The 27,958-nt window shown below is 34.8% G+C and overlaps 2 protein-coding genes across 3 annotated transcripts in view; one reads left to right on the forward strand and one right to left on the reverse strand.

Moving 5' to 3' along the window:
* Positions 1 to 14,276, forward strand: part of fid (class I SAM-dependent methyltransferase fire dancer) — a 90,445-nt gene extending 76,169 nt beyond the window's left edge. The window contains exons 3-7 of the mRNA XM_088226280.1: positions 5,018 to 5,121; positions 8,369 to 8,572; positions 9,779 to 9,921; positions 10,003 to 12,203; positions 12,298 to 14,276. Coding sequence (XP_088082406.1) covers positions 5,018 to 5,121; positions 8,369 to 8,572; positions 9,779 to 9,921; positions 10,003 to 12,203; positions 12,298 to 14,276 — 4,631 coding nt within the window. The remainder of the gene's footprint in view (positions 1 to 5,017; positions 5,122 to 8,368; positions 8,573 to 9,778; positions 9,922 to 10,002; positions 12,204 to 12,297) is intronic.
* The window catches only part of Top3beta (DNA topoisomerase 3-beta), a 57,532-nt gene continuing 36,800 nt past the window's right edge, over positions 7,227 to 27,958 (reverse strand). Inside the window, exons 13-14 of one of the 2 annotated variants that reach the window (XM_088226272.1) lie at positions 27,176 to 27,342; positions 7,227 to 8,532 (exon numbers count right to left, since the gene is read on the reverse strand). In XM_088226272.1, the coding sequence (XP_088082398.1) occupies positions 27,193 to 27,342 (150 nt within the window). In that variant the 3' untranslated portion in view covers positions 7,227 to 8,532; positions 27,176 to 27,192. Of the gene's footprint in view, positions 8,533 to 22,924; positions 22,986 to 27,175; positions 27,343 to 27,958 lie in introns of those variants that run through there. The other variant, XM_088226273.1, reaches the window with a different exon arrangement.

Genomic DNA, 27,958 nt, shown 5'->3' on the forward strand with positions numbered 1-27,958 from the left:
TAGCAGGCAAGCAAACGTTCGGGCAGGACAACGTCTATCGGGTCCGCTAGTATATATATATATATAATTTTGTTTAATAATGAAGCTAAATTTTATGATTATTTTTACAAAGTATGAAAAATACATTATAAAACAGTATACCAAATTAAACGCATGTGATATTTTTTTGTTTTTTAAATTTTGTCTTTAAAAACATGTCATCTTTTGCTAAATGTAACGCGACGCTACAGCACCGTCTCCAGGGGGATTTTTTTTCAGTCTTTTAAGAGTAAATAATAATTATCGCGGTAAGCAGTGCGAGTAGGTAGGTCCCCGCACCTTTTCCCGGGCATTTTGGTTCTCGTTTTCTCCGTTCCCAGGCGGAAGTCGCCGTTCGCGTTTCCCGCTCGATTCATGCGGAGCGCGCGTGACGGGATTCCTTTTTCCAAAATCGTGAATGGGGCGCCGTGACGTCATCCCTGGGGAGCGGGAAAATTGTACAAACCGCTCCGTGACATTAGCGCGATACAAAACAACTACACCTCGTCAAAAGTTCGTTCGCATCTTACGAGTCAATTCAATGCCACATTTTTTGTTTATTAATTATCATATAGTAAATAATAAACATGAAAATGTAGAGTTTATATTTGAAGCACTAACTTTGTGGTTATTCATTGTAATAAAATAAACAAAACAACTTTGTTTTTAACCACTAATTTTTATTTTTCACCGACCGGTTTCAAAGCAAACAAGCTTCTTTGTCGAGGTTTACGTAACTAATGAATTGATTCCTTTTTATTTTATTTCTATCATGTTCACTAAATACTACCCGTGGACCCAATAAATCAAGTGGTTTTTTAAGTAAGTTATTAAGTAAGTTTTTTAAGTAAGGTAAGCCAGGAGAGGACTAAAATAAATATTGTTTATTTGGTTATTAATTATTGTTTTCTAATTATGAATCGGTTTTTTAATTTCTAAGATTTCTAAGTTGTCTAATTTTAATATTTATTTTCAACAACATTTCGCAAATCATCTGATAGAAAATAATCATAATTTCAAAAAAACACTGGATTAAAAGTACTTCATGTTGAAAATAATGTCCAAGAGGTTCCAAAACTTCATATTTCAAAATTTCCTTTTTTGATATCCATCCTTTTTATTTTGTACCCTTCATAAGATAATTTATGAAATAATGCAATTTTATTAAGGTCAATATAAATTAAATGCAAAAGGGTCTATTCTCAATTTTTTAAACATACGAGTAAAAGCTGGTAACTTAATAAATCAATTTTTCCGATTAAATGTCTCGTATTTTTTGTCCGAATAGCGAGTGATGAATAGAGTTTTATGTGTAATAGAATCAGAATTAAAACATTTTCGAGAAGGTAGTATGGAAACCTATGCATTTAAGGGCTTATGACCTGTTATTGGCTGGTTTAAGTTGTGAAGTAAAAGAGCTGATACCTTTATTGATGTGGGTGAAATTAATCTGGTTAAATTAATTCACCTACTACTATCTATCACATACGCATATATCAATGTTTTGTTTTATAATGAAAATATCACAATATGAAATGTTCATATATCACTGATTTTCTCAAATTGAACGGTTCGGGTAGGTAGGAAATTGCCTCAAGTCAATATGTCCGCCCATAAAGTCTATATATATATTTAGTGTTTAAATAAATTAATGCTAGGCAACACAACCGTTTTTTCTCTGTTGAAATAAATTTATATCTAAATAACTCCCTAGAATTTCAGCAATGTGTGCAAACATTTGGACATGCTCAATTTATTGTAAATTAATTATACCTACATGGGCCTCGATTATGAAGGGAATTAGAATTAAGTTTTCTGTATTAAAAATATAATATGTTAACAATTTTTTTTTTCTAAACATGTTCAATTACCGGTTACCGACGAAGAAACTTTGAATTTTCATACAAATATTCACACTTTCGTGCCTAAATATCGATATTAGTTTATACCGTCTCAGTATATACCGATGAAGATAGCCGTACATAATCGCGGCCCTGGATTTGATCCTCTACGACTCGAATGTTCTTATCGTTCCTTTTTACTCGGGGTGGCTTATTTACGTTCGGGTGTTTCCGCCGTCGGGCGTCGGTGTCACTCGGCCTTTAAAAAGGGAAAGAGGGTGAAACGGGGGGTGCGTATTACGTCACCCATTGCGGATATCGTTCGATACGCGCGGGAAATATTGTGACGTCGAGTAGAAAAGTAATACTCAATTAGTTCGAAGAATTGACGCGATGCACCCATTGATAAAACATTTTGACTCTGTACACAACTTTGCAAGACGTGCATAAATATTTTTACTCTGTACTCGTAAAATATTCGCAATAAAAATCCATAGCAATAATTGAACCATTTTGAAGGTATTTTAATAAAATAATGTTTATTATTCTATCGATGTTTACTACCATCACGTCCTTTCCCCATAAGGGTAAGCAGAGACGATAGAACGCCACACACGTCTATCACATTTATTATATTTATTTTATTTATTTAATCACATTTTTTTCCATTATAAACTCTGATTAATAGTAAAAATAATGTGACCTCACCCGTACCCGGGTACCCGTGCCGAGGACACTCAACAATATACTTTTTTGAAATATTTTTACAAGTGAGAATAAACAAAGAAGACTAACTTAATAAACAGAGATAATTAACAAAATGTTCCGACAGTTTTAAAAACTGCGTATTTATGTTTATAATTAATTTATGTACAGCTTTATTATTTATATTACAAAACGCACAATGAAAGAACAAAAACATAGCATAAGCTTTACATTTGTGCAGTAGCTAATTCAATATTGGTTTGAGCGAATGAGACAATCCATTTTACTTCTACCTAGCTCCACTATCCATTTTTTTATAGCCTTTTTGAACATTTTCTCGTTACTAATTGTTTTAATAGATAGTGAAAGTAGGTTAAAGATTTTAATTGAGTATTCTTCCACATTCATACATCTTGTCATACATGCCCTTCGGGCGTGTTTGCTTTTGACATGAACAACGTTTTAAATTTATAATATAACAATATTTTTGTGTCCGGGCGGATAAGGAATACAGTTCTTAATGTAAAAAAGTATCAGAACCGTGGACGAGCGTTTTTTACTCTATGGTTACTCTCAGTTAAAAATCTTGGAATAGAAAGTCGAGTGGAGATAAGTCCACCTTGTTGTGTGGTGGTTGGTGCGTTCGCTTACCATTCTTGAGGTCGTGGATTCGATTCCTGGCAGAGTGGACGTAAAATATTAGCTTTTAAGGTGGTTATACATTGCAAAACTTTTATGTTCCTGGGTATTTATTTATTTAACACTTTATATACATATACAATATATATATACATATAAGGGCGGGCATATTACCTTAAGGCAATTTCTTCATACCTACCTAAACCGTTCAGTTTGAGAAAATTACAAATAAATGGACATATTGAATCGTACAATTTTATACAAAAATTAAAAACAAAGATTAACAAAATAAAACGGGTACGTATTCTGATGGGAACTTAAAGTTTATCTTCAATTACATCAACAAAGTAAAATTATGTTTTCAGTATGAAAAATATAATATATTTACAATTTTTATTTTCTAAACATGTTCAATTACCAGTTACCGACGAAGGAACTTTGAATTTTCATGCAAATAAACACACTTACGTACATAAATATCGATATTAATTTATACCGTCTAAGTATATATCGATGAAGATTGCCGTTCATAATCGCGGCCCTGGAGTGGGACCTGAAGCGTTAAACTGATCATCTTACCTTTCAAATAATACAATTTAATTTAATACGCTGCAATTGGAGTGCCGATGCAGTGTCCTATGCACCATTGTGTGCGAACATGGAGTGATATTTTTTTAAGTAGTAAAATGGCTACATAGTGCAGAGCCAATTCTACCATATAAACATAAAACAATTTTAAATGTGAAGCACTTATGGTGGTCTTAGCATATTTCGCCATCGCTCGAACAACGGTGAATGGATCCACCCTGCAATGGCTTGGAGAAGCGCGTTATTAGAGTTTTTCAGGCGTTCCCATATGCTCCAGGCTCTTTGGCAAAGTAGGGCAGCGAAGGTGTTTGCCCGTCCAGCTGTGAACATTTCGGAGGCACTGCAGTGCCTAGGCAGTCCGAATAATTGCCTGTATTCATTATTATACGCCTTTGTTATTTATATAATTATTATTATTATATAATTATTACTGCCTGCATGATTATTATTTTTGAAAATACAAACATGAATAATTATTACAATTGTGGGTTTCATAGTCCACGATCGATGATACACAGGACGTGCTAAATAATTTCGCCTGTAGCTCAATCACAAATAACTATCGATGTGCTTAAAAACATGCTAAGCATTTTAGCGATCACAATGAACAATAATGAACATGCAGTCATAAGTCAACGCGTGTGTAATCTCTAAGTCAACGCTCGTGTCGGTTTGTGATCCTCGTAAATAAATACAGTTCATTGGTGAAAAATCGGCGTTTGCTATTAAAAAAAACAATATATTGCATTTGCAAAATTGTAAAGAGTATGTAATACAAAAAAGTGAAAATTAAATTACAATTAGTATGGCGACTGCTTTTCTTGAGGTTTGGCTTGCCAACCGCTGGCTAAATAGCATGATAAATAATAAATAAATAAATAAAAATAGCAGTTTTGGAATATTTTCCATATTTACACCGGTGAAATTCAAATATGTGATTGCGCAGCAGGATTATACGTCGCGAAACGTAAATATTTTGACATTTAATATTAGGTGTTCACGGATGTTCCATTGTGATCGCGAATACGATAAACAACCATGGTGAGAAATTGTGAAATTGCGTTTTGAGGCTGCCCAGTTTTAAGTCTTGATAAAAATTGGCGTCTGGATATTCAAGAATATAAGCTAATTTATATCTAAACTCATCCGTAGATTCTGCCTATAGCTTTGTGTTATTTAATGGACGGTACAAATTACTAACAAAATATGACATTTGTCTGTTACAGGGTGCGGAAATGGCAAATACCTGAATGTTAATCCATCAGTATTCACGGTTGGAGCAGATCGGTGCAACAGGCTGGTGGAACTAGCTAGAGAGAAAGATAATCAGGTAAGCCATTCATTTCACAGTTCAGTTTAACCATTTTTTCTGGGGTATATTCTTGGAGCTTTGTTTCGTCTACTTCTTCTTCTTAGTCTAGGTCTTATGACCTGCTTGTGACGGCGGGCTGTCTTGGGATGATGAAATCCAGCTGTCCTTACATCTTTTTGGCGGCCTTCCCGGTAGTCTTCTGCTGCAGGGGTTTTCAAACTTAATGATTTTCGCAAGCCTCGTATCTTCCATGCAATTCACAAGGTCTCTCCAAAAGCGTCTTCTGCTTCTTCCTCACCTAACTATATCTTCAACACCACATACAGACCTTATCGTTTAGTTTCTGATCCGATCTCTAAGAGTTCTGCCTGCGATGGAGCGTAGGGTTCTCATTTCCGCTACTCCGAAAAGGCTTTTTGTCCTGTTGGTGTCGGCTCTCACTTCCATCCCGTTGGTCATGACGGATCGGACGCATGTCTTATATATCCTGACTTTACTTTCAATAAGTATATATGTTTGTTTCTCCGTGTGGCTTTATTAGTCTGTGCTCTGCTTTATAGGTCACTGTTGCTGGAGATCTACACCGAGGTATGTGAACCGCACGTCTTGCTCAATGAGTACAGTATCGATGATCTGTTTGCATCTGAGTGGCTCCTTTGATATGGTTAAACACTTTGATTACTAACGGAGATCGTTGTATTGTAATTTTTTTAAGCAAGGTGAAAACTATAAAGCATTCTCTGTAGACCATCTTCGTTTTCTGCTAATATTGCAGCGTCATCGGCATAACGTACCATATTGATTAGTTTATTTTGTAACCCATTTTTTTTGTGAGTTTGTTTAAAATTTGTCGTGGTTTATTAGGATAATGTGCTGCGGGGGTAGTTATGGTGTGTGGTCCAGTGATGTTGTAGGTGATTTTGCATGAACCCTTATCAACAAATCTTCTAGTTCTTCCCAAAATTGAAAATGTTTTGTTCTTTGGAATATTTTTCGTTCGCACCTCGGTGGAGGGATGAAATGTAAGTTTCAAGAGTGCATAGTTTAGAAATATTGATAATTAATATGCAGATGAATGATAATTAGATTTAAATTAATATTCTGACATTTACACTCGTATATTTTTTTCTTTATTTATTTTTTTTACATTTGTATTACAGTGAATTATTTATACAACAAATTAATTAAGTTGTAAATGTAAACAAATATATTTTTTTTTTGCTGGTGGTTCATCTGAACTGCCTAACTAGCTTCCCCGTTCTAAGGCAGTAAATTATGTATTTTATAATAAAATTAAAAAGTAATTACAGTTTTATTATTATGTGTGCTTTTTCAGTCTTAAAAGTAAATAATAAATATACAATGAAAACATAAATAATACCAAAATCTCCATATCCTAAGTCTTAAGTCATTACTAGTAAAACAAGAAATCAGCTTACGCCCTTCTACATCGGACAACAATTTCTCTGACTCCCTCCGACCAATATAGATTTAAAATGCAGTCAACACCTTCCTCAGCCTGGCGATCCCACCACATTTCCATGAATCTGGGATAAGGTTATATATCCTCGGGCCTTTATAATATTGCTGCCTTTGAGCCAAAATAGTATTAACTCCTCTCTGTAGAATCATATCCTTATTGGAGTGTCTAGTATTATGAACATGACAAACTGTTGCGTATTTTTCCCTGTGAGATGCGTGACCGCCACTGACCTCAATATATACTGTTGGCGAATATCCAGCACTTGAAATTCTTTGAAGAGCGAATCACTCGGGTATCGGTATGATTTTTTTAATATAACTCTTATCACTGATTTTTGAGCTATAGCTGCTGAAGCCATTGTCGTTTTAGTGCAACTTCCCCAGCCAATCAGACCATACGTCAGTATTGAATTGAATTTGAAAGGTTAAGAGTGAAGGGGCACACGAATCGTCCGGTGCCAGTGTCAGTAACTGGTACACACCGGACCTGGTGCATAGCGCACGCAACTTACCTTTATTCAGAGCATCAGACAGTCTCAGTCGGGTTTTTGTCCAGCGATTGGGTGTTGCGTTTTCTCCTGTGTGTTCTTTGCTTCATAGAAAACGGACGGGTCTAGTCTGTTGATTGAAAACAGTCAATGTACTTTTATACGAGGCGGGTTTATTTACCGACGAGGCATATATGACATAGAAAATACACATAGGAAGGTATTATGCGGATACACAATTGGATGACAAATTATAGAGGAAATTGGTTCCTGTATCTATGAGTATTTTTCTAGCGTACACAAATAAATAGACGCATGTTCGTGGTACCTCGACGTACCCATCATTACACCTAGGGACACAATAATTTTACATAGCTAGCCCGACACAAACCGACGAGCATAGGTTTTTAGCAATAAATCGCTCGAGGGATTCCGAAATATAACGAAATGTGAGATCAGTGTGAACGGAGATGTTCTTAATCGGATAGAAGAATTTGTGTATCTGGGAAGTATGTTTTCTAGGGATGGAAAGACCGAGAAAGATATTGAAAGGAGGGTTAGTGCCGGGAAAGGGTGAACGGTGCACTGAAATCTACTTTGGCAAACAAATGTTTACCGCAAGAGGCTAAACTAGCAGTTCACAATGGAGTTCTAGCGCCTGCTCTAATGTATGGGAGCGAAGTATGGAATTGGAAAAATGATGATGAAAGTAGGTTGAATGCTGTCGAAATTCGATCCCTCAGGCGAATGCGTGGTAAAACGATGTATGATAGGTGCACAAATGTCGAGATTCGTTAACTGTGTAAGGCTGAGACATGCATTATCGACAGAATCAAGAATGGGGTGCTGCGTTGGTTTGGACGTGTAGAGCGAATGGACAGCGAAAAAACGACTAAAAGGATCTACGATGCGAATGTTGGTGAATGGAGAAAACGAGGAAGACCAAGAAAGACATGGCACGATCAAGTCCATCAAATACGTGAAGATGGACATGTCAAAAGTAGGAATAATCGGCATGCGTGCATGAGAAGATGTATGAATGTAGAGGAAGCGAGGTATGTATGCAAAGATAGAGTGATATGGCGTTCTATCCTCTCTGCCTACCCCTACGGAGAAACGGCGTGATGGTTTGTTGTTGTTGATTCCGAAACATCCCGAATGGGAGATTAATATCCGAGTGATACTGAAGCATCGTCGGGTGCTTACTAGTACGCCTCCAGGGTTCCAGTTCTATTTCACACACAGAACTGCATTCTTTCACGATTTTAAACACCCGCTGTGTGTTTTTCTTGCAGGTGGTACTGTGCGATAACTTGGCTCTGCCATTCAGAGACGAGACCTTCGACGCTTGTCTCTCTATAGCGGTGGTCCATCACTTCGCCACGGTGGAGAGGAGGGTCCGCGCCATCCGGGAGCTGGCTCGCGTGCTGCGGATCGGGGGGCGGCTGGTCATCTCGGTCTGGGCCATGGAACAGAGAAACAGGAAGTTTGAATCACAGGTAAGCTAAAAAGGGCAAAAAAACAATACCTTTTTACTAAATGTTATTAAATATGTTTATGTAACCACTTACCAACTTTTTATAGCTACTGGTCTCGAGACGTACCCGTCTCTTCGTCAGGACACCAATGAAACCAACATGCAAAACCCACTATACACCTTCACCACAGTTGTTGCACAAAAATATAAAACCATCACGACACGCATTTTAATAAGCACATGCACTGATTAGGGCAAACATGCACTGATTAGATCATGAAAATATTTTATGTTGTTTGAGAAATAGTTGAAAAAAGGAGAGGGGATGGGAGGAGGAGCTTGAATTCAATACTTCCTCATTCATTATCTTCAAATCGTTATAATAAAAATCATTTTGACACTCGTCTTCACATGACTATTAATGTAGGTATGTAATTATATTTTAGTTATATAAAACTTTTATTATTTAATTGTTTTTATCTAATATTTATTTGCTTTATTTTTTTTGCGGCGTTTTAAAATAGCGAATCCTATGATTTCCTTACTTTTTATCAGACTACAACCTTAATGATCCTAATTTATAACAAACCATACGAATTGCTACTTCGCAAATGTAGGAGCAGACCAAAGAACCAAATCAGAATAACAGTCACGAAAATCTACACGGAGATCTCAATCGGAAAATAGCACGGTTTTTGTTTTACATTTTAAAATGGGTCTACGAAATACTTTTGAGTAAAAACAAAAAAAAAATTGTTACGTATTCGTAGCATAAAAAACATTTATAAATTTGTAATTTTGAATTCCCGCAAAACGGCTATTCCATTGGCCACGCCCCTAATACGTCACGATTCATATTCATTTGTTCCTGACCATTCGAATTTGTTTAGAACATTGTAGCGAATTTTGACGTCTCAACTATCAAGGCCAAACATGTCGCGTTTTTAAAGTGACGTATTAAAAAAAAAAAAAAATTTAAATTTATGTATGAAAACATTTCTCCACAAAATCCATATTGATTTTGAAAATACAATTTAATAAACTAAATCCATTTAATATATTTTTATCGGTATTCATAGTGTGATATTTCCCTGTTATAAAAAAAAATACACTAAGATTCCAACTAAAACCAATAAGCAAACCAGTTTTTTTTTGTGATTTTTGATTTTTTTGTGATTCGCATCAAATATATTAAATAGTAACTTTATTTAATAATTGAATTTTTCAGGATGTTTTGGTACCATGGCACAGGCCAGAAGCCCTGAGTACTCCATCGCTAGAGTTGACATCTACCACAGCCACATCAGAAGATGACTTGGTCCATCCTCCGTATAACGCATACACTCACGCTTCTGATACTGACTCTGGGAGGTAAGAAACCGATTAAGAAATGACGTAATATTATTTAAATGATTTATTTGGGTAGTTGCCTAATTTTACTCGCCTTTTCAGGGGAAACCAAACTAGGAGAAAGAACCGAAACAGACACAAAGGAAGATCAATAGACCCCAATCGTCCCGCCAGTTCTTCTCCTAGTACATCCAGTCTATCTTCACCCAACGAAACCTGTTACAGTTTTGTAAGAAGAGCTATACAGAAATTAGCGGGCAGCAAGAGATCTGTCAAACCTTGGTTCCTCGACTCGTGGAGTAATTATTCTAAAGACGTTCCCGACGCCAGGTGCGACCCTGATGGGTGTGAAGATTATGACGCAGAAATACAAGACCTCCCGATCGAACTTAGACGGCTAGAAGACGAAGAAATCCCCGTAAGAAGGCAGACGTTCGCCTGTTCTGAAACTAGCACCTACAACGAATTAAGTGTGAATAACAAATCTAAAAGCCTAAGTGATATATTAGCTGCCCAGCAAAGGTCCATGGTCAGATCTAGGTCTAGTGTTCCAAGCCTCGGAGGAGCTACGGACGAAACGGAAGAATCCGAAGTCCGCGTGGAAGCGCTCGAAGAAAAGAAAGAAATGCAAACTAGAACCAAACCAAAATTAGTAAAACAGAAAAAATCAATCAACGAAGATGATGCCGATGAAGATCTAGATAAACCGACTGACATGAAAGATTTGGTTAAACAACTTCCAGACTTCAAAATATCAGCGCACGGCCTTTCTAGAAGAGGTGGAGTTTTAAAGCAAAGCTCATTGAATGAAGAGTTGATGTCAACTGAAAGATTAAGAGAGAAAGAAAAAGTAAGAAAAAATATCCAAAAACAGGCATCACTGAACGAAGAAGTATTGTATAGAAGACATAAAACACTCGATTCCCTCAGAGACTCATTTTTCTCCACATCAGCCACCACTGCCAAAAGATTTCAATCCTTGAGAAATGGACTATCTCACAAATTCAAAGCTTCCACAAACCACATAGAAAAGGCTACAGTAAATAGCTTTGTTAGAATTCTTCAGGGTTGGAAAAGCCATGAAATGCCTTCTTCGAGTCAAGGGTTGAATGGTCAGAATAGTGATTCAGTTTTACCAAACACACCACCGGCAGATTCAAAATCGATAGGATCAAACTTCGAAGACTCAAAATCAAATGGAGAAAGACGCCATTCAAAAGAGGATGGATCGGATTCATCTAAAGATAGCAGTCTACAAAGTGATACAAGTGTGGATTCTGAAGATAGCTTTGCGTCCGTCATTTATGTGCCAAAATCTGATCCAAACGGTTTGCAAGATCCTCTCTCCCCCACACCTCTGTCGCCAGGTCCAAGTTCTCCGAGAATGAAAGTGTCTTCGGTTCCTACGTCTCCTAGAGTGAAAAATGCACCAGGAGGACTTCCCTCCCCCCGATTAAAACAATTGCCCCTCACCATGTTCCCGATAATTCGCCCTCCTAGTTCTCCCAAGTCCACCCAAGCACCAGTGCCAGTTAGCAAAATTTTAGCTACACAAATTAGTCTTAAATGTCAGAAGACAATCAACAGAGATCGAAACTTGCCTCCGCAGACCAGAAGCCAGCCTAACTCACCACCCAAGTGCAATTCCAGTATTAGTGATAATACAGAATTTGAAACTAGTTTTAGTATAAATTTTAATGATAAGTTAAAAGAAAGTATTCCGTATGATATTACACCAGAAGACCAAGTATTTTGCTCAGAATCAGAAGCTGAGATCGCTTCGAAATCAAAAGAACTGCTGGCAGAAATCAACAAAGATGTAGAAGAAATAAATAAACTTACCGCCGACACAAACAATGTGAGACCCAGAGTTTTACAAGACACAAAACCATACCCAAAAATAACTTTGCAAACTGTAGCTGAATTACCAGAAATACCATCATTTAAGGGAAGAAAGGATTCTGAGGACAGATCTCCATCGAGTGAGAATCTGAACTCGAGACTCATGGATCGGAAAAGGAGAGAGAGATTAAAACAAATCAGGGATCTATTAAGACAAAGGCCAGGGTTTGCCTCGACCAATAGTAGAACTATATTTCCTATCGTCAGAAGATGTTCAACCCAAGAAGGAAAACCAGAAGTAACAGCGAAGCCCCTTCCTCGTCTTTTATCATTAGAGTTATTTAACCCAGAAACTGATGATATGGATAGTGATTCTAGTGGAGTTTCTTCACCAGATTCAATGGACAGCGTCATCAATGTTATTCCCGAAGACTCAAACACTAAACAAGCAAAAGAGAAAGGTAATTTATTCATCAATTTAAAAGAATATATCACTATTATATTACTCACATCAATATTGCTACAGGTATTAAATTGACTTTTTATTTATTTCAGAAACACCTATAATTATACCTCCTTTGATTTGCGAGCCAGATGGAACAGAACCCTCAACACCAAAATCTACTTCAAATCAAAGCTTATTAGAGGCAGCAGCAGAAGTTGCCCAATCTCTGGATGAAACATGCGAGGCAGTTATCCAGTCCAGTCCAAGATCACGAAGGAAGCTGGAAACGATGGAATCAGTCGAAGCGATGACTGTTGTTCAAGCCAGTTCAGAGAGTTCAAACAGTAGCAATTGGAGCTTGAACAAACTTTCACCGGGGGATTTAAGACTTTTGGAAGAAAGATCGAGGTCACATTCTCATACTAGCTCAAGTGGAAGTACTTCAAGTTTAGAAAGACTGTCACCTGGTCGAAGATCCAAAGAACGTTCTCCTAAACAAGGCAGTACGAGCAATTCTACATGGAGCCTTAACAAACTCTCTCCTATCAAACCTGAGGGAATGTCTTTTGAAGATTGTTTTTCAAAATGCCGTAAGAGTCCGACCAAATTTCCTTATGACTCCATGTCTATTTCCAGTCTGGAAGGTGACAAGTTAATTAAATCTGATAGCTTCACTCGCCTGAACGCCAATGAAAAACTTGTTACCTGCAAGTCAGACATCGTTACGGGCACCGAGGATGAAGAAAAGGAATGGAACAAAGACTGCAAACAAAACTTGACCGAATTTGCGGAGAAATTAAGCGAAAAACTACTCCAAGAGATAGATCAATACTCCAAGAGAATGAGTGAAGAAGATTTTGATATATGCGAAAGTGGTTTGAGCAAGAAAGAACGAAAAAGTAAGAACAAATTATGTCAAAATGTTCTCGACGACCTTTCGGATGAATTGCAGAAACTAGAAAATACAGAAAATAAGAAACCCACTACAAATCGTGCTCCGACAAAATGTAATTTATCGAATAAAGATGGATCCAAGTGCTCGGGAGACTCTGGCTCAAAGAAGACAGACCAGGTATCCTTTAATAAATGTCCATGTATATCCAAAAACTGTAAAACAACATCGAGTGAAAAAGTTGACAATAATGTAAATAAACCTAACGACTTAAGTAAGAAAAATAAGTTATCTAATAGAAATAAAAGTCCTATCGCTGACATAGGAAGTTTAGACAATTTATTAAATAACAATGAAAAACCCAATAGTGATGTGCCAAATAAGTGCAGTGAAACTTCGAGAATTAACGCGAGTACTGGTGACATAGAAATCACCATTCCAGCTGTGAACGTGATAGAATCCAACGGGAATCCGGAAATTACGATAGACACTAACACTTACGCGGACACGAAAACAAATAGTCAGTCATTAGAATCGGGATACTCCCTAGATTCAGAAATTAGTATAGAATCATATCGCACAGACAAGCGTTCATCTTTGAAGGTGGGCGGTCAGTCTACAGATTCCAGCGAGGTGGATAGAATGGAAATCAGCCCGGAGTCTATCACTCCTCGTTCCTCGGTAGGCATGGCGGTTCTCAAACCGGGGTATTCTATCGAATCCAGCGACGCGGGTGATATCTCGGGGTCCGGGAGCGACTGGAGTCGGAGAGACACAAACAGCGCGGGCAAAACTGACTGCGGAGGAAGTACAGCGTCGCTGGGCCGCGCCAGCACCGCGTCGCTCGCTTCCTGCAGCGAGTGGTCTAAGGAAAGAAAGCTCGCCGACGGACGGTCATCTTCGGAAGAAACGGCTCCAGTGCGAAGCCCTCTACTGCGACAGAGAGCCGAAGACACCCTGAACGTTCAAGACAGGCCGAGTCTCCAGGCTTCTCTCAGCGACACATCCCAAGACAGCTTACCGTCCGACAACGGAGGTGGGGCCATCACATTCCACCGGTACTACCACGTCTTCAAGGAGGGAGAACTGGATCAGATGATCGAGAAGTATGTGGAGAATCTACACATCATATCTTCGTATTACGACCACGCTAGTTGGTGTGTGGTCGCCGAAAAAGTGCAAGTTTGGACAATTTAAAACAATTGAAGTCATCGATGTTCATTCCAACAAATTAAGTGTTAATTTTCATGTAAATATTGCATTCTTCATAGTTAACAAGATTTTACAGTGTGTTGGTTGGTGTCACTGTAGAAAAGATATACTTCATTCGCTGGTAATAAAACTACGTCATTGAAGGAAAATATCTTTACTATTGTATTCCAAAATTCGATGTGATTTAACCTTGGTCCGATTAACTTAAGCTTACTTGAGAAATATGTTATATTTAAGAATGTTTGTATAAAATATGAACTATTATTTCCTATAACGAATTAAACATTTAGGAAAAATGAGTCATGAACTAACTTTACATTTCAAAGTAGATTTTTTGTCGGCATAATTCTTAAGGGAAGTATTATCCCTCGACTAAAGAGCTTTAAGTAGTTAAAATGTTTCCTCAGGCTCAACTTGAAAATTGATAATGTTAACTCGTAATCAAATTTACTAGGATTTTATATCAATACATAAACAGTTATATCATTATATTAAGTTTATTTATTCACAAAGATCTTAATTAAATCTAAATTAATGTAATAGGCGAAACTTGAAATCATACATTTTATTTGAGCAAATTTTATTGTAAAACTTTACTCAACCTGCTATAGCTTTTGTTAAGTAGAATAATTTATTTTATATTTCTTTTGAAAAAATCAATCTGTCAAACAATAATATTTTGCAAGCACAAACATCGACATTTTGAGTGAGTTTGTACCTCCAATTAAATTAAGAGGCATTGCTTATTTTCAGGACTTTCAAGTTGAAACAAAATAACAACAAAGAAAATTGAAAATACTATTTTAAAAAGTAACAAGTATGCTCTTATGTTTGAAGGAAGAAAATCTTGCAAAACAATTTATTTTTGGTTCGCTTTCCAATATCCACAAATCTACAAAAACCATGTTTTTATTGATTTCTTTCTAATGTTTAAAGCAGAATTAAACAGTTTTTTATTTCAGTGTGATACTCGCATAACTGTTTCGAACTCGTCAACGTGAACTTACTAAAAATGTATACAGTGCACCGTGTTGATTTTTAAAAGAAATCTTTAAGAAACCCAAAAAAAGATATTTAAGAATATTATGAATACGGGGAGGTATGTAAAGTTAATATCAGTGAGATTAATTTAGTAAATTTGCATCACTTAAGCTGAGAGTAAAATTACTAATTGGATATTGAGCTTAAGTGACTATTTATTATTATAAGTGCATAGAATTTTTTACTGTATAAGCTAGCACAATTGTATTTCCAAAATACTTACGTATGTCATTTGTTTACTTACGAGTATGTGTAGCATTTGTTTACTTTGTAAATTATTTACGTTGTGCGTGATCTAAAGGCTGATGATATTTTAAACTTTGTCTGGTTGTTTTGAATTTTATGTGAACCACTGATTGCATTATTGTAAACTACATACACATATAAACAATACATTAAAACAATGTGTATGCTAAAATTACTACATGTATTCATTGTCCGGTTCATTAGTATGATATCTCCAAATTACATATTCAGGAATGATGAGAAAAGAAATATTTTCACGATCATAATAAAAAATATATATAATTGATGTTTAGTGATTGTGTACATTGCCTATTGCTTTATTAACACATTTAATGAGGGCTTTGCTACAATGCAACGAGCAAAAATCAGAAAAAAAATCAATAATTTCTTATCATCATCATCATTCCATGTCCGCTCCCTAGTTGGAGCATTCGGTAACCACAAAGAGCCTCCATGCATCTCTATCGGCTGCCAACTACTTTGTGTCCTCCCTAGTCATGTTCTCGTCCCGAAGTTCTGACATAAACTGCCGATTAATAGTCAGCAGTGGAGGTCCAGGTCGTCAAGAACCTGATGCCTTGTAAAATAGGCAAGCGTGGTTAAGGCTCTCACGAGGCATCCGCAGTACATGGCTTAGCCAACCTTATCGCCTCTGCTTGATGGCAGTTGTTACCAGAGTTTACTGTGTCCGTTCTCTTATTACTTCATCACAGTAATTATTACTTTTATAAAAATCACTCTGTCTCCTAAAATACCAGTTATTTTTCATTAAATTTTGAATACACATTCACCGCTAATGATAATCTAGTAAGAGATAAGAGTAGAAGTCAAATATATTTATAACACAACGTAAAAAATAAATACGTATTTGTTGATATTCCCATCCGCAGAAGGACGAACAAACAAACAATCCATATTATAAAAATCCTAAGATATAAATTATCAACTCGTTGCCTAAACAAATCATCTTACGCACAAGCTCTCATGTTTCTCATGAGAGCTACGCAAGAGTATGTGCGTACGTAAATAAAACGACAGCTTATCTTACTTTTTATACATGTGTGTATGTAATTTGGAGCATCTTGAAGCATTGACATAAAATAATCAAGTTGATCTACCTTTTCGGCCTTTAAAGTCCAAATTTTTGTAGACAAGGACTGGATTCAACTCCCTGGGGAGCTGTTAATATTTACATATTACAACAGAGATAAAGAACATTTTAGAGAAGGTAATATAGAAGTCTAGGCATCTACAGGGAAAATATGGGCAGAATGGTGAATGTTACACAGTGTGTAAGCCACCCAATGACAATTCATAAGCCCTGTAGATGCCTAGACTTCTATATTACTTTCTCTAAAATGTTCTTCATCTCTGTTGTAATATGTTAGTGTTAATAGGACATTTGGAATATTTTTGAAGTGACCCGAGCAATATTACCATTTAATTCTGTGAAAGTTTTTTGCCATTATTTATTTTTTGATGACTTTTGGCAGTCATCTGGAGAGCGCACCAGATAGAGAGGAAAATTTCACATAAAATTGCATACTTAACTTAAATTTATTTTTTTGGTTTTGTCTGACTAATGAACTGAACGATCGATATATTGTAAAAGGTTTACTTCTCATTTTGATGTATTTTATTATATTTATTACAAGAAGATTGTAGATAATACGTAGACACTAAACTTTACAAGTGCAAAATAACAGTAAATCTAAGTAACTAAGGTCATTGCCCTGCTTGACTACATTTCCAAACTTCAAATTGTCAAAAAAAAACAAATAACACAAAATTTCTCTCATGCGAGTTTGTAATACGTATTGTGTTCCATTTTTCTAAATTCGACAGAGTCTAATAGGAAAATAACATGTCTATTTATTTGCAATTCAGCAGAATATACACTTATAATAGTATAAAATAACAAATTCAAAAATAGTTTTTATGCTACTAATAATTAGCAAAAAATATTTTTTTTAATGGACAGTATTTCATAGACTTATATAGATATTACTTAAAAAATTGTAAAAAAAAAAAGTGATATTTTCCTATTGCACAATTATTGCAAACGGTGGTTTACAATTATTATAATTGTCACCAAAAAAATTCAAATACAGGTTTATATAAAAATTGTTCAATGTAGTATTCCCATATAGACTGTCCCTTCTAAGGAACCTCACTTAACGTACATAATTTGATGACAGATTTAGATAAATATTTTGTAACAATATTTTTTTAAGAGTCAAATTTTAATTTCATAAAATCAACCTTTGCAACAATGTTCAACTTTTATATGAGGCAATAACGTTTATTTTAACAAAATTAATTACTTGAGCAAAGCAAAAAAGGTTTTTCTATAAACTTTATTATGTTTTTCTGTCTGGACTAGTTTGAATTTTGTCCTAAAAGCATTAGAATTTTTTGGTGACAATATTACGATGTTGGTTTGTTAAATATTAAATGTAAAAATACGAATACCTTTGTGAATATTATAATTTACCGTTTTATACTGCTGTATAAACAGTAGATATTTGCCATGAGGTGCTTTGTTGTATATACATTAACGTTAATACATACTTTAAAATCATTGGGCATCAGCTCAGTCCTAAATTCTAATACTAAGAAATCGGCGTGATCCATTTAAAGTGCAAGTTTGAAAAAAGGGAGTCGACGTAATGAGTATTTTAAAATATAATTTTCAGAATTTAATTTACATTTTTAAATTTCCGCAAAATTCCACAGTAATTTATGTTTCTTACTTAATTTATCAAAATTTCAAATCCCCGTATGACCTTTACCTATAATATTTTCTTAGAAAATACTTTTTTCTTTCTGAATATTTTCTGAAATTCGACACAGAATTTCACACAAGTCACAAAATGGAAAAAAGCAATGAATCCCTTATTTGTTTGTTTTATTTACGAGATCAGTTATTTACCATATTTATCGGCAGGCTGAATAATAAATGGGATCACTTACAAGAGATCAAAGTCAGAATAGAGATGGCGCGAGACTGCTTTTTTGGGATGCGTGACCTTTTTTGCAGTAGAGACTTTAATTTAGACCTCCGAATGTACGATGTTACGTTTTCTCGGTACTTTTTTACCGCGTCGAAACGTGGACACTCACCCAAAACACTTCAAAAAAGATCGAAGCCTTTGAAATGTGGTGCTACTGGAGGATATTAAAGATCTCCTGGGTGCACAGAGTCTGAAACGATGACGTATGTATGGACGAGTACTTAGGGCATGTGATGAGAGGCAAAAAATATAACATTTTACAAGTCATTCTACAAGGAAGGATTGAAGGAAGACGCAGTGCAGGTAGAAGGCGCATCTCTTGGCTAAAGAACTTGCGTGACTGGTTCCATTGCAGCACCCAGTCCTTGTTCAGGGCAGCTGCCAACAAAGTGAGAATTGCTACGATGTTTTCCTACCTCCACCGGGGAGAGGAACAGCCTAAAAGACAACTACTATGGGTTCAGTTGGTATAAAGAACCAGGCACTTGCTTACAAGGGAGTGGAGAATAATATACTCGTATTAATTTACAAACATGAATATTCCCATCCTTTTTCAGTAAGTGACGCGACGCTGCTAAAAGGCTTTACAAATGATGCCAGCTTTTGTGTGAATATAAACTGATTTTTAATTTCATAATTTTAATTAATTTTATCTTTGAACCATCAAATGGTTTTGTCAGCTATTTGATATGAAATGGTGTGTTCGGAGACTCCCTCTTACTGATGTTGAGATGATTATTTAGGTACTCTGCAAGTACAAATATAAACAGCAAATAGAAATAGACTAAATACTAAAATTAAACTTTATCTTACTTTATTCCATACTTACGTTTGGACGAGCCTTTTGCAAAAACATTTCAACTTAATTTTGAAAAAAATACGTAACTTTATAACAATATTGCAAGGAGATGTAGAACAAAACTCTGTAAGGGTGCACATTGCCATAAAAATAGTTTAATATGATTAAAATTAGTATCCAAAATTCTCAAATAAAATATTTCTTTATAACGATGATTTAACCTCTCCAATATAAGAACCGATTCTCCTACACATTTTAAATAAAATAAGCAGAAAAATCGACTTAGATTACCGCAACTAATTTCCACCAAATAAAAATATTATAAAAATTTACACTGTGTATCAGAACCAAAATTTATACCAGATGATTACAACATCAATTAAATACATATGTATTTTTCTATCTTATAATTTATCTAGCGAGCAAATTATTATTTTTCCTGCGCTCTTTTACAAACTTACAAAGTAATAACTTTTTTTGATTTCTTCAGATTGGTTTTACATACATATCTTTGCTTCTGAACCATAAAAGTTGAAATTCTCCGTGAGCCGTGCCGGGTCATCCCTTTTATTGGCAAATGTTTCCCCGTCTCGCACTATCCGGAACAGTTCTTCTACACATACTATTCGGTCCGATCTCTTATGTTGCACAGCCGGGACGTTTGAAGAGTCGTAAAACATAGATATTGAACTTTTACTGAAAATTTCCTTCTGCATCTCCTGTGATATGTTTACTAGTAACACTCGCTAGAATTTGATTTTCTTACCAATATACAAAAAACTAATCACTTCAGCTCAACATAATCCAAACTGCCTCAGAAATATTATATTTATGATAAAATTAATAAAACTTTGTAATAACAGTTACTTAATTTTGTTGTCAGTTAGGAGCCCAAAATGCTTCGATGCATTTTTTAAAAGAATTTCTTCTGTAAACCCTAAAATTTATAAACATCTAATGACAGATGTGATCTTCCACGGTATGATCTTGAAAATTAAACATAGAATGCACAATAATTCAAATTACAATTGTTGTTTGCTGTTCGTCATCGACTGAATTACTTAAGAAACTGATCTTGGCGCTTGGGCAATTTTGAATCGGTCATAATACATGAATCATGAATCTGATATGATCTCGCAATCTCGAACCTGTAAAATATGAACTTTGCCTTTAAAACTTGAGCAATCTGGATTTCACATGGGTTGTGGTCCCGTGGGTAATGTCGTGGACTCCGGATCAGGAGGTCTGAGGTTGGAATCCCGCTCTACCGCAGCTCATATCCCATTTTCTCACACGGCGGTTATTTACGACAAAAAGAAAATGGTCTCGAAATTGAAATATTTGAGTAAATCATAAGAACGTAGATATTTATTTTTTTCTAAAAAAAAAACTTGAAACTCACAGTATGATCTTGGCATTCAGGCAATCTTGGTTCTGTAGCAATATAATTTTTGCACTCGGGCAATGAAATTAATTTATCGAGCAACTGTAATTAAAAGGTCTAGTTTTTCTATCATAAATATTTATCAAGATAATTCTGATTCTATTAGTTATATCACCTTATTTAATTAAGCTATTGTTATAATCTAGCTGATTAGATGTAAAATAGTTGAGCAGTCAAGTTTTTAGATTTTTTCATACAAATTTATACCAAACTCTTCAAAAGAGGACATTTGTATATACCCACCATATAAAGTATTATAATGATAAGGACGGACTTTGTCTTGTAAACTTTTATAATGGGACATGACAGTAATGTTATATATTGTAACACATTAAATAGGATACATAGCTAGAATAGTTTTAAATTAATGTTCGTTCTTTATACAACTCAAATAAAGGAAATTCTAGAATACATTTATTTATATGTAGGAAATTCAAACAATTTTGGCGCATGACATTATCTGAATACTGTTTCTTTTGTGGCGTTCAAAAGTGCTTTAAATTTACTAAGAGTTTAACAGACAATATCAAAATATTTATCAAATAAATTCATTCTTCTACTCTCCCATTTTTTATGGAAAATATATACTCAATATTTTCTAAGAAGATCTACACATCTATCTATTTTGGCTAAAGTTTTAGATACTTCAACTAGGTATAACTAGAAAATCCTTTGTTGTGCAAATAACTATTTTACTCAACTTTACCTTTTCAGACTGGGTGTTCATTTTAATAAAAAGTAATTTAAAGATATAGTTACTCCCGTGCATACCGGAATTATAATGTGAAGAATTTATTTTTTAATAACTGGTATATTTAATACCTCCCTATTTTTAATTATTTATCATTAAAGGTCTGAAAGGGTTAACATTAAAAGTTCAATAGTACACATTTGTATGTAAGTATTTTTTGAATCTGAATTCACTGTTAAAAGGAATCTAAAAATTTAGCTAAAATTGAATAATAATCTCATTAAACTTTCTCCGCTTAGTTATTTATTTTAATTGATAAAAACCATATAACATTACTAATTATTGAGTTACATATTTACTTACGAATCCAACATTATATTCTGTAAATGTAAATTGTTCATATTTATGTAAAAAAAAAATCTTTTCACTGAAATGATTGTGTGAATAGCACAAAAACTTGAAGTTTTAAAATGCTGCTATTAAAAATATATCTATTCAATGACCAAAACTGTGTATTGTAAAGATATGAATATTATGTTGTCTCATAAATGGAATGTTATGTAAACATGAACGCGATAAAGGACAATTATAAACGCATTTGATTCTGAAACCTGTTTTTATTTTATTCATATCTATCTCACCCTATTTTTATTGTTATTTTCGTAGATGGGAGTCAGAGCTAAATAAGCTTTTGAGGTGACTGTGATCTGTGTAGATCTATCTGCGCGAATTAATTGTCCCCCTCCAACTCCAGGGTACGTATTTTGATGGGAAGTTAAAATTTATCTTTAATTTTATCTACAAAGTAAAATAAAGTTTTCTGTATGAAAAATAGAATATGTTTACAATTTTTTTTTCTAAACATGTTCAATTACCGACGAAGATGCTTTGAATTTTCATACAAATATACACACTTTCGTACATAAATATCGATATTAGTTTATACCGTCTCAGTATATACGGATGAAGATAGCCGTTCATAATCGCGGCCCAGGTGTTTGAAGAGCCGGGCTATTGAGAGGAGAGCGAGTGTTTTCATATCTATGGCTTAATCTCCTCTAAGCCCAGGTCTTTAAAGTATCGAACTATTAACTAACTAGTAGGGAGCGAGTGCTCTCAAATCCTGTTTTGACTAATGGTTCCCCGAAGATGCGGCTTCTTATGTAATATAAAGCATCACGTTCACATAAAATGTGTCTACGTGTTTCATCATCTGCACTACAGAACCTACATCTGAAAGTTTCAAAAAGGTTAATAAGTGTTAATTCTGCAGTGCCCTGGGCGGGCTCTAGTGATAATCCTCACTCGAATTCGGCTTAGTTTCATTAGGTTAAAAGTAAACCTCACCTCAACAAATTTAGACAAATTCTTATTCCAAATTTAATTTCTGGCTGCTTTATACTGCAAAAACTCATAATTTGTTTCAAACACGAGAAAGACATATTTATGTATGGATAATCTGGAACATAAAACGAAAACACACAAATAGATGAAAAAACTGCATAAGAGAAATAAAAGATAAAAATATGTTTCCACATTTTTAATAATCAAATTTACAAGACGTGGTCAATTAATTCATAGTATTATAAATAAATATGTAAATGCAGTAATAGGGTCTTTTCACGCTTTTTTATTATTTTTATTTAAAAATAAGCAAAAAATTACTATTTTTTTTTTTTGTGCGATGTCGGATAAATTTTCTACAGAGGTTTAAAATATGCATATTTTGAATTACCCGAAAACGAGACATTTCACGCCCTGTTGGACAAACGGCACACATGAAGTTTTGGCGCCAAACTTGCACACAATAATTATTAGATGCGCATTTTAAAAACTGAAAATTATGAATGAGAACTTGCCTTGAATACATTGATATTTCCATTATTAGAATCGTAAAAATCCGCTCTAAATACATATCATATTTATAACGTTATTTCTGACTTGTGAAAATACCCTATTTAAGTGACTATTTTACAAGTTATTTGACATTTTAAGTTTCACAGAATGGGTTATAGTAACACGAGTATGATATGATTTTAATAACACATTTACAGGGTTTACCGAACTAAAATATGAATAAACTAATATGTAGGTACAGTAAAACCTTGTTTTTACATTTCTCAATTTTACATTTTTCCACTTTTTACACTGAAACCTTCAGGTCTCATTGTTTTCCATACATTTTCATAAAAATATTCCCCCCAATTAAAATTTTCATAACCCCGGGGTTTTATTTATTTATTTTAATGCCCCATTTACTCAAAATGGAGAGTAAAAGAAAGGGGTAAATTATTGCCTCGAAACTAAATTTGACAATCTCAAATTCGAACATGTTTTATCATCATATTGACTCGGAGATAAAATAATAAAAAATGCAAAATGAAGCAAAAATACATATATATATATATATATAACTATGTAAAGCGCCCTTGAGGTATTATATTACAAAAATGGCACTATATAAGTTATCTGTAATAATAATATATGTGGAAAAACATAATGAGAACTCCACCAATAGATGGAGCTGGCATATGGATTGAAAAAATCTTCCTAACTCCAATTCCGCAAATCGGCGGAGTTAGCAACGAACCTGTTAAATGAAGACATGTCCAGAAAAAAGCAGACAAAATAACTTTGTATTTATTTAATATATTAATTACATTATTTCATTGCTAAATAAAATTTAACAGAAACTTACTGATGAGATTCAATTACGTCATATATTTCGTAATTCCAAATACATTTGATAGAGATAACTCTAGCAAATTAAAATTCAAAAGGTTAACTTTTATTTTTTCTATTGAAACATGATCCGATAATTAATAAGAAAAATGAGTATTTAAAAACAAATTTCAGTATTTTTCCTTAAATCAAAATTAAATTGCCCGGTTATCTTTTCAATAAAAATAAATATTTGTATTATTATGAATTACCAAATATATTGGATATTGGAGACATTCTCAGTTACTCATTATTAAGAAGAGCGAGGTTCAGGCCTCTAATCCGGAGTCAGAAAAACTACCACAACTTTTATTTATGCACTGACATTTTATTTTCTTATACATACATAATGGGTATGTTCATGTAAATACATAATGTACATTATAAAAAATCTAAAAATTGTATGATTTTTTGTCTCAGTAAAACTGCAATCATAATAGCAAAGCTTGGTTACCTTTAAACTGAGTTTAACCGTAACTAAAATAAATAGGCGACGCATTATCCATTGGGGATGCTCCAGCATCACTCGGAAATACGTCTCCCGTTCGAGATGTTTCCGAACCACTCGAGCACTTGTTATTAATTAGCACTGTTCAATTTCATAACACCACAACATTGCCCATTAAACATTCTCATTTTCATTGTAGTATCTTCGCTATGCCATAAATGTCTTATAAAATAATGAAATTTTTTCCGGTTATTACTATTGGATGCATAATGCGTTGGGTACTTCCATACGACACGTCTGCTATATACAAAGTCACTTCGAGTGGATTCGGAAGCACCCCGAACGAACAACGCCTCGGATATTTACGAATGAATATGAAACCCGGGGGTGATTACGAACGGAAGTCATATCTTGTATGACGATATAGTTGAAGATAAATGATTCTCCCGAGCGATTACGAAGGTACAGCATCGACCTGTATCTTCGAGTTTTGAGGTATAGAAAACGTGTGTCAGATCATTTGACGTTTGAGGTGACATAATGCCCATGCGCCATAATGTGTAATGACGACACTTCGGAAAGATGTTGTCAGTACAAAGAATAAATATTACCATTATTTTTCATCGATAATCATATCTCTCGTCAGTACAGCCAGCTTAAAAATACCTTGTTAGATAGAGAATCAAATAATATAGACCTAAAACTAAGAATACTCCTAATCAAGACCTGTGTATGGAGTATCTTGATGTATGGCTGCGAGACATGGTGCCTATCCGAAAGAGATAAACGAAGACTAGAGGCTTTTGAGATGTGGTTCTATAGAAGACTACTAGGAATTTCCTGGAGAGACCACATTACAAATGAGGAGGTTCTCCAAAGAATCGAAGGTGGAAGGCACCTGCTCAGGACCTTGTACGAAAGGCGAGCGAGATGGATCGGCCATGTAATACATCAAGAAGGCCTCCTGCATGTCATAATGGAGGGGATGACCGAGGGGACAAATTCTAGGAGACGCCCACGCCGAGAGTACCTGGAGGACCTATCAGAGGACGTGCGCTGCTTATCATATGTTGACTTTAAAAGAGCCGCACAAGAGAGGGAGGAATGGAGGAGAAGAATGAATGTAATTGCTGCCAGCCGATCCCAGGATTGAGACCAGAGAAGAAGAAGATAGAGATAGAAAAGTTAAGTATACCATCTTGATATGTACCAATAAAAACAGTGTGTGTCCTCATGGGGATGCATATTTTAAATAATCAATAATCATAAGTAAATATTTCCAAGGAATCCTAGAAAACTCTAATGGTCATTCGAGAGGTAACAATGTAAGGCATACATTAAACATTTACATACACTGTGAGTTTTTTTAAGGAATTAAAAATCATTAAAAAAATACATTATTGTCCCCACAAAATTACTTTTAAGGTTATTAGGTAACAATATATTTATACCAACAATATATATATTAATATATTTTGTTTAAATTTAAAAAATAATAATAATATTTGTCAACAATATTTTGAGTTTGTCCAAATTTTTGTAGACTAGGACTGGATTCAACTCCCTGGGGAGCTGTTTGTATTAACATATTACAACAGAGATGAAGAACATTTAAGAAAAGGTAATATAGAAGTCTAGGCATCTACAGGGCTTATGACCTGTCAATGGCTGGTTTAAGTGGCCACTTTACACACTGTGTAACATTCACCATTCTGCCTACATTTGAACATCTATATTCCTTCAATACTTTCACCTGTTGATGTTTGTGAAGTTAAAGAGCTGAAACCTTTATTTATGCGGGTGAGATTCATCTAATTGAATTATTTCACCTACATACTAGGCAATGCCTGAAAATGTTATTTTTTCAATTTCTATACTTCTTCATGGACCAGGTAATTTATCAACAATATTTTGAGTTTGTCCAAATTAATAATATTTGTGTTCTTGTGATTTACCCGAATATTTCAATTTTCGGGGTCATTTTCAATGAGTTGTACGACTCACTATTAGAAAAAGGGAATTAATCTGTGTCTAAATCATTGTGGACAAATTCTGTATTTTTCCCCGGCGGGATTGATAACACCCACAGAAAAAATTAACAAAAATGTCTACAATATTTTTTTTAAAACTCCTCTCTTGTACAGACAAAAACGAGCTAGTCACAGCAATTCTAGCATTTCAGCTGTCTTTTTGCAAGCCGTGACCCCGTATTTATTTCCTACAATGCGGGAGCCCCATTTTGTTAGTTTTGAATACTCCATTCTATTGAACTCATACGGGAGGAAAAAATGGCATTAATATCTCGAAAATCAAAACAACGAAATAAGCCCGTTTTAGCAGTGTACCCTTTACGTATATTATGATATCTCCGTGTGATTCCTAAAAATCTGTAGGACACCATGAAAACAAACTACTTTCTTGACCGAAACTCCCCTTTTTCCTCTAGGAACCTAACTGTACATATTATCTATTTCCAATACCAGTTTAGTGTCTCTGCCTATACAAAGTAGGCGGCGAGCTGTGCCATTTTGTCTTTGGGAGGTTTCGGTTTGTGTTTATGCTTGGGTCGACCCCTCGCCCCTCCCCTCCCCCTGCCGGCCCCTACTGCTCCGCCGATACGAGCGCCTACCGCTCTCTGCATTTCCACCTGAATTGAAAAAATAAACAAATGCATTTTTAGACACAAACATAATAAAATTTAAGCCAATCTTTTTAACACATTCACCACGGCGCTCACATATATCTGTGAGCACCTATGACAGCCCTACTACGATGTGCTTACAGCATATGTGAGTAATTTATTATCAAAAAGGTTTGTAGCTTAAGTAATCATCAAGTGTAGAATCTATATATTTATAGTCACTAAAAAAATTAATGTTTAAACTAATAAATAAATATGTTTTAACCTTCGAATTAATAATTCACTAGAGAAGCCCTTTAGCACCAAAATCACTCGCAAACGAGTGGAGGCGTATAAAAAAAAAATAAAAAAAAAAAAAAAAAGCCCTTTAGCTCTATTGCATAGAACAGAAGCGTTTAAAATTTATGGTTTGGTTTTTAGTTTAACAAACTCGAAATTCTCATCTATCTGGATCTAACGGCCCGTTGTATTGCTGTAATCTGTAGCTAACTGGAAAATAAAAAAACTGGAGACTCTCGGTCTCACAACGCTGCAAGAACGGCGAGAAAGGGGTGACCTGATAGAAACATACAAGATACTCAGTTGTCACAATAGCTGCCAGTGACGAATGATGATTTTATTT

The sequence above is a fragment of the Micrasema longulum genome, unplaced genomic scaffold (assembly GCF_059751315.1).
Source record: "Micrasema longulum isolate JH-2025_06_02 unplaced genomic scaffold, ASM5975131v1 h1tg000418l, whole genome shotgun sequence".
In the NCBI taxonomy this organism is placed as follows: Eukaryota; Metazoa; Arthropoda; class Insecta; order Trichoptera; family Brachycentridae; genus Micrasema; species Micrasema longulum.